The 13,022-nt window shown below is 42.2% G+C and overlaps 1 protein-coding gene across 1 annotated transcript in view; it reads left to right on the top strand.

The window, feature by feature from the left end:
* The window catches only part of TTC6 (tetratricopeptide repeat domain 6), a 196,944-nt gene that overhangs the window by 118,232 nt on the left and 65,690 nt on the right, over window positions 1-13,022 (top strand). Inside the window, exon 21 of the mRNA XM_053269433.1 lies at window positions 956-1,106. Within this exon, the coding sequence (XP_053125408.1) occupies window positions 956-1,106 (151 nt within the window). The remainder of the gene's footprint in view (window positions 1-955; window positions 1,107-13,022) is intronic.

Genomic DNA, 13,022 nt, shown 5'->3' with positions numbered 1-13,022 from the left:
ACAACAACCCATCCTTGATCCCAATTTGCATGGTGGAATAAAATAGCCTTCTACTTTCTGAAAAATGGTATAAATGTAGCCAAGAAGGTTACAAGGAAGAAGGAATTCTATAATGGGCCAAGAAGTGAAGATGTACCTGTACCCCCGGGCCCCTGTACCCCCAGGCCCCAGCCTTCTCCTCCACTGCACGCCCTATTGTGTCTTTGCTGCAGAAGAAATATGCGGACATGGTGAAAAACCATACATTCTTGGCATGCCCTTTATCTCGCTTCTATGCAAATAATACCATACACTCCCCACACTCCAATCAGGAACCAGCAGCTTGCCAATGTATCAGGAAAGAAGGAGGGAAAAGTGGGCTGATTCCCCGCCAGTGGACCCTCTCCCTCATTGGCCCAGATACATTTGTGCCTTGTTCAATTATAACTGGTGTTGCATCCACAACTGAACAGACAAAAGTGATTTTTCCACAAACTGTACAGCAAACAAGTCACAGTGGGCCACTGTGACTTGGGCTGTATCTTTAATGATTTAATAGTTTAATTAACCAAATGTATAATGGGCTTAGATGAGAGAGGGTGGCTCAAAACTCTCAGAGCTGGACTCATACTCTTTGTGGTGTTCCAGTCAGTGGAAGCCGGGCTACACTGAGGTAGGTATGCCCCTTTATGCCTGTTGCACATCCACACTTAGCTGTAAAAAGTCAAGTCATGCCCTGTAGAATATGTCCACCTCTTGAACTTGCAAGTGCTTCTGCCCTTTCCATGGGAAGCAGGGTGAGTAGGGAGGGAATTTAAAGATCTTTTGCCTGAATGTGCAGCATTTATAGGACTGTTACAGAAATGTATATTTTGACTGTGTGTACATATACTTGAATGCAACACATAATATGAAATTACATGGAATTCAAACATTGCAAAATATAGCACTCTTACAATTCTGTCTCTATTTTTAGGAGCATTACCTCGGCCTACATAAACATTGGACTGATTCTGATGTTACATCTTGATCAGTATTTTGAATCTATTCAACAGTTCACAAATGCCATCCAGGTCGATCCTTTGAATATTAGACCATATGTGTGCAGAGCTAAAGCATATCACAAGGTATTTTTTATTTATGTATGTCTTAAGAATTCTATGACAGGTATTTAATATCCAGCTAACACCCTGCCTCTTTGACATGGGGGCAGGTGGACTGTGTTTGACTGAGCACCTTAGTTGCTTTGACTGAGCGCTTTAGTTGCTTGCCTCCTCTAGGTCTACTTCCCCCTCTGGGCTTGGAATCTAAGCATCTTTGTGATGATCTGGTATCATTCACAGTGTGAGTTATGTGCTTGTGCAGTAGCCCCCCACAGAAGGATTTTCAAGCTCTCCGAAGCACCCTGTAGCTCCACCCTTCACATGCCAAGCACACTTAGTATCTTCGGCAGCAGAGCACCCTTTTGCTCAGTTCCTTCTCGACCACCATTGAGTGTGCTTCCCTCAGGATTTGCTTGGTTCCTGAAAGTTAAAAAGTTTCACAGTTTAGAATCTATGGTATTTTTGACTATGGTTTGTCTCAAGTTTATTCTTTGCCTGACAATTTGGATTAATTTTCTTGGTATTTGTACTGATGGACACTAAAAAAAAAAAAACATTTAAGAGGTGTTTTTCATGCTGTGGGACGGTCCCCTTGTTCAACAGACATGATCTCTGCTTATCTTGTCTTGGAGAAGACCATATCATCCAATCCTGCAAAATTTGCTTATCCTTTTCAAAGCAAACCAGAAAAAGCAGAGAGTTACCTCTAAGGGCAACGTTAGTACGAACAAACGTTGCACCCTCTGACCCCTATTCTACAGTTCCTGTTATTGTTAACATTGTTGACATCAACACCACCTGACCATCAACAAGCTAACTCCCAGTCAGTATCGGCCACTTCCTCTGGTAAGACCTCTAAAGATATGTTTTTAAAACCTCATGATGTCTCCAAGGACAGACATCATAGACACCACAAGAAGCAAAAAAACACACCAAAAAAAAACAACACCCCAAAACAAAACACCACACACACTGTGAGGATGACTCACCAGCTCACTCTAAACATTGGAAGACTTTGTTGACGTCAACTTCGACATCGTCTGCTTTGATGTCGAAGTCCCTCCATCGGATGATACCGACACTCCCTCCATAGGACTATACTGACAGAAATCTTTGAGCCCATTGACATCAGTTCAGAGGCGTATCTAGGGAAAATAGCGCCTAGGGCAAGCACTGAAATTGCACCCCTGTCCAAACAGGGATGATGGGACTTGTAGTCAACAACATCTGGAAATCCCTGTTAAAAGGAACACTGTACCATCTAGACATGGTTGTTGATCAAAACCTGAAAACATGAGCCATTTTTATTAAAGACTTAGAACAACAGTCAGGAGTTATGTGAGGATTCCAGTGTCATTTTCTGTCTCATCTCATGCTTTTTAAAAACCATGACTTTGTCCTAAAGGATCACCTGCCCAAATTCCTGACAGCCTTTGTCTTGTGATGACAGTTGGCTCATGATGGGGTATATGTGCATTCACCACACTTGTGCTTACTTTGGTACCAGGAGGGAGGAGGATACATTAGTTTGCCACACTAGACAGAGGAGTTTGCAACAGGAGCAGACAGTCAAGTTCTGCCAGGGCCAAAACCAGCCCTTGCCAGACTTAGAAATCATTGTAATTTGCCCCTTCCTATCACAAGCAGTGTGCTGTTCTTTTATTATTGACTCTCAGATATCCTAACTCTCAGATATCTCAGTCGTGGATGGAAAATATAGGGTCAATTTACAAGAGACACATTTTCTACATGGAAGTTTCTTCTGTGCAGGTGTTGTGCAGAAACCCATGTGTAGTGATCAATACATATGTATCTATTCCACAGTTTCTTACAAAAATGACATCCCCACAGGAAATTTTGCTTCACATTAACTAGTTCTTGGTGATAGGCAATGGACAAGAATTTGGCAAAAGAATTTGGGCAGTATAAAAATATGTTAAATAAATAAAATATTTGATTTTATCTTGTTGTAAACCTCCCAGAGACATAAGTTTTGGGTTGTATAAAATATGTTAAATAAATAAAATAAAATGATGTTCTATTTACCAAGAAACGCAGCCAATGTAAGCATAAAGCTGGATACAATAAAGCAGGAAGTGCATCAGAGACCCTGGGCAACAGCAAGGTCTTTTATATGTTGTTCTATATAGGGATGTGAGAACCGGTTCGAATCCAAACCAGGGTGGTTCGGAGGTTCGAATTCGAACCGAACCAGCCATCAGGTTCGGGCTGCAGGTTTGAATTTGAACCGAACCAGGGGGTGGTTCGTTTCAAACCGGTTCGGACAGGTTTGGACCGGTCTGGACACCCAAAAATTGGTAGGATGGTAGCTGGCACCCAGGGGTACCTGTCAACCAAACCCCAAAGCAATCGGACACTCGTACGATATTTTATGAATTTTTGAAAATTATTATTATTTTTTCCTCATTGGATATAATGGGACTCGAACCAGGCCATTATTCCTTATTGTGGAGCACCCATGGGTGCCAACAACCATGCAAACCCTGAAGCAATCAGACACCCCTATGATTTTTTATGAATATTTGAAATATTTTTAATTATTTTTCTCATAGAGTATAATGGGACCCGAACCAGTCCATATCCCCTATTGTGGAGTACCTAGGGGCACAAAAGCGGGGTGGGTGGTAGACAGACAGGGGTGCCTACCACCCAAAAAATCCCAAGGCAATTGGACACTCCTCTGATTATTGGTGAATTGTTAAAGTATTTTTGAATTCCTCATAGAGAATAATTAGGATTGCAGCAAATGTATAGCTTAACGTCGGGGGGAAAGGGGTGTCGTAGAGTGGAGTGTGGTGGGTGGTAGTTCCTAGGGTGGGCACGGAAGCTATCAGAATTATTTGAAAGGAATTGGGCAAAGGGATGATTTTTAAGTGATTTTTGAAGTTTACGTGTCTTTAAGGTTTTTCTCCATAAAGAAGCATGGAGGCGTCAGCAAATGTATAGCTTCACATCGGGGGCAAAGGGGTGGCCTAGAGCAGTGTGGGGTTGGTGGTAGTGCCAGGTAGGGGCAAGGAAGCTACCTGAATTTTTTCAAAGGATTTGGGCAGAGGGCTGATTTTTGGTGAATTGTTGAAGTTTACGCGTCTTTAAGGTTTTTCCTCATAAGGTATATGGAGCTTTCAGCAGCCCCATAAGTGCACTTGGGGGGTGCTGGGGTGGCCCAGAGCGAGTGGTGGTGTAGTGCACATAGGGTGCCAACCACCCCCATGGGTTTCTAACCCATGGGGTACAGGGTTCTGTTGTTTCTGAGGTATTCTGAGTGTGGATTCTATGATAGCATATTAGAGTGGATTCATGGTGTCTCATTGAAAATCTCATTTTCTATCATAGAATCCAATTATATCCAATGAGTCCCATTATATCCAATGAGAAAAAAAATAAAAATAATTTTCAAAAATTCATAAAAAATCGTACGAGTGTCCAACTGCTTTGGGGTTTGGGTGACAGGTACCCCTGGGTGCCAGCTACCATCCTACAAATTTTTGGGTGTCCGAACCGGTCCAAACCAGTTCGGATCCGAACCGAACCAGGGGGTGGTTCGAACAAAACCAAAACCGAGCCACCCCCTCCTGTTTCGAACCCAGTTTGCATCCGAACCGAACCGGGCGAACCGGTTTTGTGCACATCCCTAGTTCTATATGCAAGGAACTATCATATTTGCAAGGAAATTCCTGTCTCTAAAAGTCATTTCATTTTATAATATACATATATTTAATTAAAGGATAAGCAAAGTACAGTGTTTAAGAAGCAGAGCCCCACACACCCAGTTCTTTCCCCTATGACCAGAATAGGGTCATGTTCTACTGGAATATCTCCTATGTTTATGGATAACTTTCTACTGAATTTTACTCTTAGTGGAAGCAAGCTAGGTGTGTTATTTATGTTTCAAAATCTAAATCTAGATCAATTTGCTTGGATTAATATTGAACACACAGTATTTGAATCTAGATTAATTTTAACCTGCTCTTTTGAAATGAAATTACATTAATATAAATGTAAAGCTGACTTTATTTAACTGAATGACTATTTACATTTCAATTATTTTTAAATCATATGAAGTTCATAATAATATCTAATTCAGCAAAGGAAATTAGTTAATTTTAATTCTGTTTCACTGAATATAAATTTTTGGCAGTTTGAGGGAAGCAAATGTTTACATCAATTGCAAACATCTTGTATTTTTAGAGCTAAATGGCTATTTAGTACAATGTGTTGGATGTAGAGAATTTTGAATTCTTAAAAATGTAAATGTAAACCAGCTTTCTCATTTTAAAAGCTGCACCTACCAAAATTCCCTTCCTCCATATACAACTAAAAGGAAGGCACTCTCTCCTCCTTTGCAGCTGAGCACTCGATCTGCAGCCCAGTTCCTTCCTTTTCCCCACCAGCAATGGGTTTTCCCTTCTTCTATACAGTCAAGGCTTCCTTTCTCTTCCTTGAACTCACCCTCTTCTTGCAGGATTTCCATTGAAAAACCTCCTGCCTTGCAAACTGCAAGCTACAACTGCTCACAGGTTGGAAAATGCTGCAAACACAAGTTTTTTTTTTAACAAGAAGGAGGCAGGACAGGATGGAACCTGGAGAGCATTCACATTTCTGGACCTCTCTAGGCATGAACTCTCTGTTCACTTAACCCTTTCAGCCTCTCCTGAAAAACTAGTTTGTTGCAGTTCTCTTACATTTCTTTTATTGTATATATTTTTTAAAAAGAAACAAACATCTTCCGCAGGGGCAGGGGGGAATATCAGCCTGAGAAAGCACCAGTCAGATATATATTTTTTTGAGACTACTTGAGAGCAGGCGGGGCACAGGCAATTTACTTACTTTGGACTCTGTGGTGGGTCAGGACTTGCAGCAAGAACATAAGACGAGACAGCAGGGCAGGCAGCCGTAGTGCTTGCAAATGGGAACAAGCAACCCCGCCCAGGTTACTAGCATTCCCCCTCTCCAGCACTTGCCAGTGTTTGCTGCCTGAAAGCGAGCCCTCAAATGACTCGGAAGAGCTTGCTCAGGCTTGAGGCCACGCCCCCTTAGATGTCACATGCAAAGGGGAGGGGCCTCAAGCTCCTTGCTCTGGCTCTTTGGAGCTTGAGGCCACACACCCTTTGACACCACATGCAAAGGGGGCGTGGCCTTGAGCTCCAAAGATCGTGAGCAAGCTCTTTGGAATCATTCCAGTCAGAGCTTGCTGGCTGAAAGCATCTATTCTTCCTTTCTCTCCCTCTCCAGAGGAAGAGAAAGGGGAATAGACGCTTTCAGCCAGCAAACGCTAGCCGAAATAACACAAGTGCTCGCGGGCGGGCGCCTCTCCGGACCTCAGTTAGAGCGGGGGCGGGGCATGGCAGGCAGTTTGCGCCCTCCCTGCAATGGCGCTCAGGGCACATGCCCTGCCTGCCCCACCCTTGTTATGCCCCTGCATCAGTTCAACCACTGCCTCCAATTTTGACATTGCCTATGCCACACAGGAACTGAACCACTTCACCTTCTGTGGTTCAGGTTATGCCCCCAGTCCAATCTCGATTTTCTTCTTCTTCTTCACCAGAGAGCATTGAGGTCAGTTCTACAGATCCCCTGGTCTCTACAGTATCACATATTTCAGCATCAGTACCAATAGCAGCTCTGCAACAAGCTCAATGTTGACTGTGACAGCTGCTCCCTCTACAGAGCAAACCTCAATATCATTGATCACCGATTCCACTTGATCCCATATCTGAATTAGGAAGGCAACCAGAGGCGTAACTATAGGGGGGCAGGGGGGGGCAAGTGCCCCGGGCACCATCTTTTCTGGTCACATGGGGGGCGCCATCATGACCAAATTTTTAAAAAATTTTTTAAATTTTTTGTTAATACAAATGTTTCCTGCTCAGTGCAGCAGTGCTGCAGCAGTCAAGGGAGCGCGTCGGTGCCCCCCTCCCCACGAGTGGTCCCTTCCGCGCCGCCTGCGCCCCCCGCATTGCTTTGCTGGCACCTGGCGGCCAGTCAGTGGCCTGGCTTGGCAGCGGCGGCGGACACTTGTGGGGGGGTGGGGGGGGCGCGGTGGGGGGGCGACATTTCAGTGCGTGCCCTGGGCGCCGTTTTCCCTAGTTACGCCTCTGAAGGCAACCACTTGCTTCCTCAAATTTCCCTGCTTCACCTGATATCAGTCTCAACTTTCCTTCCACACCTTTGATGTAGAAGGAATTTCCTATTCTTCAAGACATTAATTCTGTCTTGGGGTCTCCACACAACACCTTCTGGATTGAAATTTAAGGGCTTTTCTTTGCATTTCCTCAATGTTGAAAACAATGTTGGTTCTGATGTGTTGCCTATCCCTAAAACACCATCAGTCCCACCAGCTAGAGTGACACCTGCTTGTTCTCCATCTTATTTTCTGAATCACCCTTGGAAGGAAAGATACCACCTCTCACTTCCTTCATACCCCTCTTATAGGATGAGTATGGACTATTGGAGCTCACCAGATGCTCTTGACTCAGGCTATATAAGAAAGATAGGGAGATTCAAAGATCCTTTTTATATCCCTTTTCCTTTCACTATCTTACAACTATGAAGAATTTAAACTATGGAAACTGAGAAAGATCAAAATCTTCTTTCAATTCTCAATCACAAGCCTTATGTAAAGGGCATGATTCCTCTTTCAGGAGGTCTCTGGACTCACCTCTTCTTTCACAACCTCCTACACAAAAGCTGAGAGAAACGACCCACACTTCCACTCCAGATCTGAAAGTTATTTCTTCCGCCACTATTCAGAAGAAATGTTTCTGTCCCTGAAAAAGAAAAACCAGATGATGAATATACATCCACGTTTGACTCAGATGATGATTCTGCCTATACAGAAAACCCATTGAACCCTTTGCCTGATGAAAACATCCCAATCTGATTCTTCCACAGAGAAAACAAAATCTTATCAAATTCAAAATTTGATAAGCTGAAATGGCCAAAGTGATTCCTGTCACAATAGATGCTTCTCACAAAGGATGAGGTGCCCGTTATACTGGACTCCATGCATAAGGCCTGTGGAACCTTCACTAGTCAGCCCTGCATATAAATTATTTGGAACTCCTGGCTCTTTTTCTGGCGCTCAAATCCTTCCTTCCTTCCTTCCTTCCTTCCTTCCTTCCTTCCTTCCTTATTATTTATTTACACAGTCAGACATGTGTTATTGACTGGTTTGTTTTATCCAGACATCGAGTCCTTCCAAAGAACCTGTGATGGCTGAATTTTATTATCAATGTTGTTGCTGTTATTATAGCTATCGTCGCAGAATATAGGCTGTTCCCAGTAAAGTTGCTTTTTGTAATTGGCTGATGGTGATTTCTGTGGCCCCTATGGTGTTGAGGTGCTCTTCAAGTTGTTTTGGAATTGCACCTAGGGCGCCAATTACTCCTGGGATTATTCTGGTCTTCTTCTGCCACAGCCTTTCAATTTCAATTTGTAGATCTTTGTATTTTGTGATTATTTTTCTTTTTCTTCTATTCTGCTGTCCCCTGGTATTGCTGTGCCGATTATTTTAACATGTTTTTCTTTCTTCTCAACTACAGTTATATCTGGTGTATTGTGTGGCAGATGTTTGTCTGCTTGTAGTCGGAAGTCCCATAATATTTTTGCATCTTCATTTTCTACAACTTTTTCAATCTAATAGTCCCACCAATCTTTGGCTACAGGTAGCTTGTATTTTTTGCAGATGTTCCAGTGTATCATCCCTGCTACCTTGTCATGCCTTTGTTTGTAGTCAGTCTGTGTGATCTTTTGACAACGGCTGATTAGGTGGTCCACTGTTTCATCAGCTTCTTTACAAAGGCGGCACTTGTTTGTTGTTGATTTTTTGACTTTTGCTCTTATTGCATTTGTTCTTAGTGCCTGTTCTTGTGCAGCCAGTATTAAACCCTCAGTTTCTTTCTTCAAGTTGCCATTCTTAAGCCATTGCCAGGTCTTGGTGATGTCTGATTTTCCACTTCTATTGTGCAAATATTGACATGCAGTGGCTTATTTTTCCATTTTTCTGCTCGGTTCTTGACTTGTTCTTTCTTGTAGGCCTGCTTTGTTTTATTGATGTTGAATAGTTTCGCGTAATTGACCATTTGAAGTGCATCTTCTTCACTGTCCTTGATATATTCTTCAAGGCCTCTTTTCTCTTCCTCTACTGTTTGATGGACTTGCAGCATTCCTCTTCCACCTGAGCTGCGAGGGAGGTATAGCCTATCGACATCACGGCGGGGGTGCAGAGCATGATCGATGGTCATGATTTTCCTGGTCTTACGATCTAGCGTCTCTAGCTCTGCCTGGGTCCAGTCTATTATTCCTGCAGTGTATCTGATAACAGGTGTAGCTCAGGTGTTTATGGCTTGTATGGTGCTCCTTCCATTGAGTTTGGACTTGAGGATTTTTCTAACTCTCCTGATGTATTCACTTCCAATTTTTCTTTTAACTTCAGTGTGTGCAATGTTATCAGCCTGGAGAATGCCCAAGTATTTGTAAGGTTCTTTCTCTGCCAGGTTCTTGATCTTGCTTCCATTGGGCAGTTCTATTCCTTCTGTTTTTGTTATTTCTCCTCTGTTTATTATTAATGCAGCACACTTGTCTAGTCCAAACTCCATTGCTATATAACTACTGAATATACGGACAGTGTTTAGCAGTGATTCGATTTCTGACTGGGACTTTCCATACAACTTCAGGTCGTCCATGTACAGCAGATGGTTGATTTTACTTGATGTTTTAGATGTTTGGTATCCGAGGCCTGTTTTGTTTAGTATTTGTGAAAGTGGAGTCATGGCGATTACAAACAACAGAGAGGATAGTGAGTCCTCTTGGAAAATACTTCTTCTAATGCTAACCTGTCCAAGTGTCTCGCCATTGATTGTTAACTGTGTACTACACATGCTCATTGCTTTTTAAAAATAAATATCTGAATGTTTTTGCTGACACCAGTTGTTTCTAAACATTTTAGTATCCATGTATGAGGCAATGAATCGAAGGCTTTCTTGTAGTAAATCAATGCAACACTTAGATTGGTTTTTCTTCTCTTGCAGTTTTCTAAAATCATTTTGTCAATCAGCAGCTGGTCTTTTGTGCCTCTGGTGTTTGGGCAATTTCCTTTCTGTTCAACTGGAAGCTGTTTGTTAGTTAATAAGTGTTGCATGACTTCATCTGCTATTATTCCAGTTAATAATTTGAACATAGTTGGCAGGCAGGTTATCGGTCTATAATTACTTGGAACTGCACCTTTTGCTGGGTCTTTCATGATGAGATGAGTTTTCCCAGTTGTTAGCCATTGTTCAATATCACCTCCTTGCAAAATGTGATTGAACTGTTTTGATAGTTGTTTATGAAGGTTTGTTAGGTGTTTAAGACAAAAGCCATGCCGTTCATCGTCGCCTGGTGCAGTCCAATTTTTAATTTTCTTTGCTCTTTCACTTATTAATTCTGGTGTTATTATTAGATCTTGCATTTGTTGGTTACATTTTTCGACCTTTTTCACCCAGCCTGCTTTTTTATTATAGTCTATTGGATTGTCCCATAATTTTCCCCAGAATTGCACTGTTTCTTCTTTATTTGGTGTTTCTATGTTTCTTGTAGTTTCTCCTTCTATGCTTTGGTAGAAACGTCTCTGATTCAATTGGAATTAGAGATTCTGCCTGTGTTGTGTAATTCTGGCTTCATATCTGCTAATCTTCTTTGACACTGCTGTTATTTGCTGCTTTATTATTTCCAGGACTTCTCTAATTTTCCTTGAATCTAGGTGGTATTTTTGGATCAGATACTGTTTGGTGTTTTCATTCTTCAGCTTCTTGTCTTTCATATCTTTCAATTTACTAGCATCTGATCTAAGCCGGGAGATTTTATTTTCTAATCTAATCTTCCATTTAGGTGATGTACTACTTTCTTTTTTTACAGGTCCACTGATCTTATATCTGAGCTCTTGTGTTATTGTTGCTGCACTGTACATTAGTTGGTTTGTTTCTTGCAAATTCTTGGTTGTTATTTCTGCAAATGCAGCATTGACATCTTTTAATGCCTGAGCAAGTTGTTTTTTGGCAACTGTTTTTAGAGCTGGAAGTCGAACCCTGGTGGTTGTTTGTTTCATGTGCTCAGTTATTTTTTGCTTTAGTTCTTGTTGCTTTTCTGTTAAATGGCATTCGGGTTTTTGAGGTGAAGGCAAAGGGGAGGTTGCCTGGTTTTGATTTTGGAACAGTTCAGCAACAGTGGCATTCTCTATTTCCAACACCTCCTCCACCTGCGCCTGAGCAACTTCTTCAGTTGGTGGTAATTCTTCTTCCATATCTTGAGCCTGTGTTGCTCTTTGCAGTTCTTCCAGCTCAACTTCTGTGAATACTTTATTTCTTATTATGGATCTTCTGTGGTCTGCTAGCCTTTGTTCTTTTATTTCTGTATCTGGATGCTTCTCTTTCCAAATTTGGTACATTCTTTTTAAATAACCTCTTCCAGTTGGACTAGACTTGTAATAGCAGATCATTATTTCCTTGTTGGCGTTCTTTGTATATTTTTTTTCGGTCAAGCAACGTTTCTTCCAGTAACCTTGCAGTCTCCAGCCCTGGTTGCTCAACTGAAGATCCTGAGTCCTGTTGCCCACTTGCCACCAGATGTCCAGGGACTCCAGCACCTGGCACGGTCCTTGTTGACCCGGGTGACGACCGATCCGGTATAGATTTATTCATCATTCATTCATTCATTTGATTGAATGAATCAATCAATTCTATACTGCCCTTCCAAAAATGGCTCAGGGCAGTTTACACAGAGAAATAACAAACAAATAACATGGCACCCTGTCCCCAAAGGGCTCACAATCTAAAAAGAAATATGACAGACACCAGCAACAGTCACTGGAAGTACTAAGCTGGGAGTGAATAGGGCCAGTTACTCTCCCCCTGCTAAATAAAGAGAATCACCACGTTAAAAGGTGCCTCTTTGCCAAGTTAGCAGGGGCAACTTTATTAAAGTTACATCTCACCATATTGTTGATGGGAGAGGCACTCTTCGTCTGGCTCCTCTGGTAAGACCTGTCCAGTATGGTTGGACCTCTGGCATAGCTCTCACCTTCCTCAGAGCACGCATTTATTATTATTATTATTTATTATTATTTTATTTTGCATTTATATCCCGCTCTTCCTCCAAGGAGCCCAGAGTGGTATACTACATACTTAAGTTTTTCCTCACAACAACCCTGTGAAGTAGGTTAGGCTGAGAGAGAAGTGACTGGCCCAGAGTCACCCAGCTAGGATCACGGCTGAATGAGGATTTGAACTCGGGTTTCCCCGGTCCTAGTCCACCAATCTAACCACTACACCACACTGTCTCTGCACAAAAACATACCTGGGCGGTTCCATGTCTCAGAAACCAAACAATTCAAATTCTACTTGACAACACCCTGTGCAACCTAGGTATCTAACTTTTGGACTATCACCAAGTATACTATCTAGCTCTACACATAAAGGGCACCAACAACGTCCTTGCAGACAATCTGAGCAGAATAACAGATTTCTCCCATTAGCATGAATGGGGACTGAATCAAAACATACTCTCCGATTAGGGCTGAGCCCAATTTTGGGTGCGCTGTCCTAAAAAAAGTTCTTTAAGTAACATCCTCCAGCACATACTACTACAGAGAGCTCGTAAATCACCCATATTATGAAAGATGCTGGATCACCACAAAGATAAACAGGTTGCTTACCTGTAACAGGTGATATTTTGGTGATCCAGTATCATTCATAACACTCACCTGACTTCCCCGCATATTAGATGTTACTGCTTAATATACTTACCTCATCATTCATCTAAAGAAGATAGGGGTGTGCACAAACTGGTTCAAAGAGAACCAGGCTGGTTCAACAGTTCAATCACGAACCGAAGCAGAGGTGGTTTGGTCTGTGATCAAACCGAACCAGTCCCAATCTGAGATGA

This window comes from Hemicordylus capensis, chromosome 1 (assembly GCF_027244095.1).
Source record: "Hemicordylus capensis ecotype Gifberg chromosome 1, rHemCap1.1.pri, whole genome shotgun sequence".
NCBI lineage: Eukaryota > Metazoa > Chordata > Lepidosauria > Squamata > Cordylidae > Hemicordylus > Hemicordylus capensis.
This window is presented reverse-complemented; position numbering and strand designations above follow the sequence as displayed.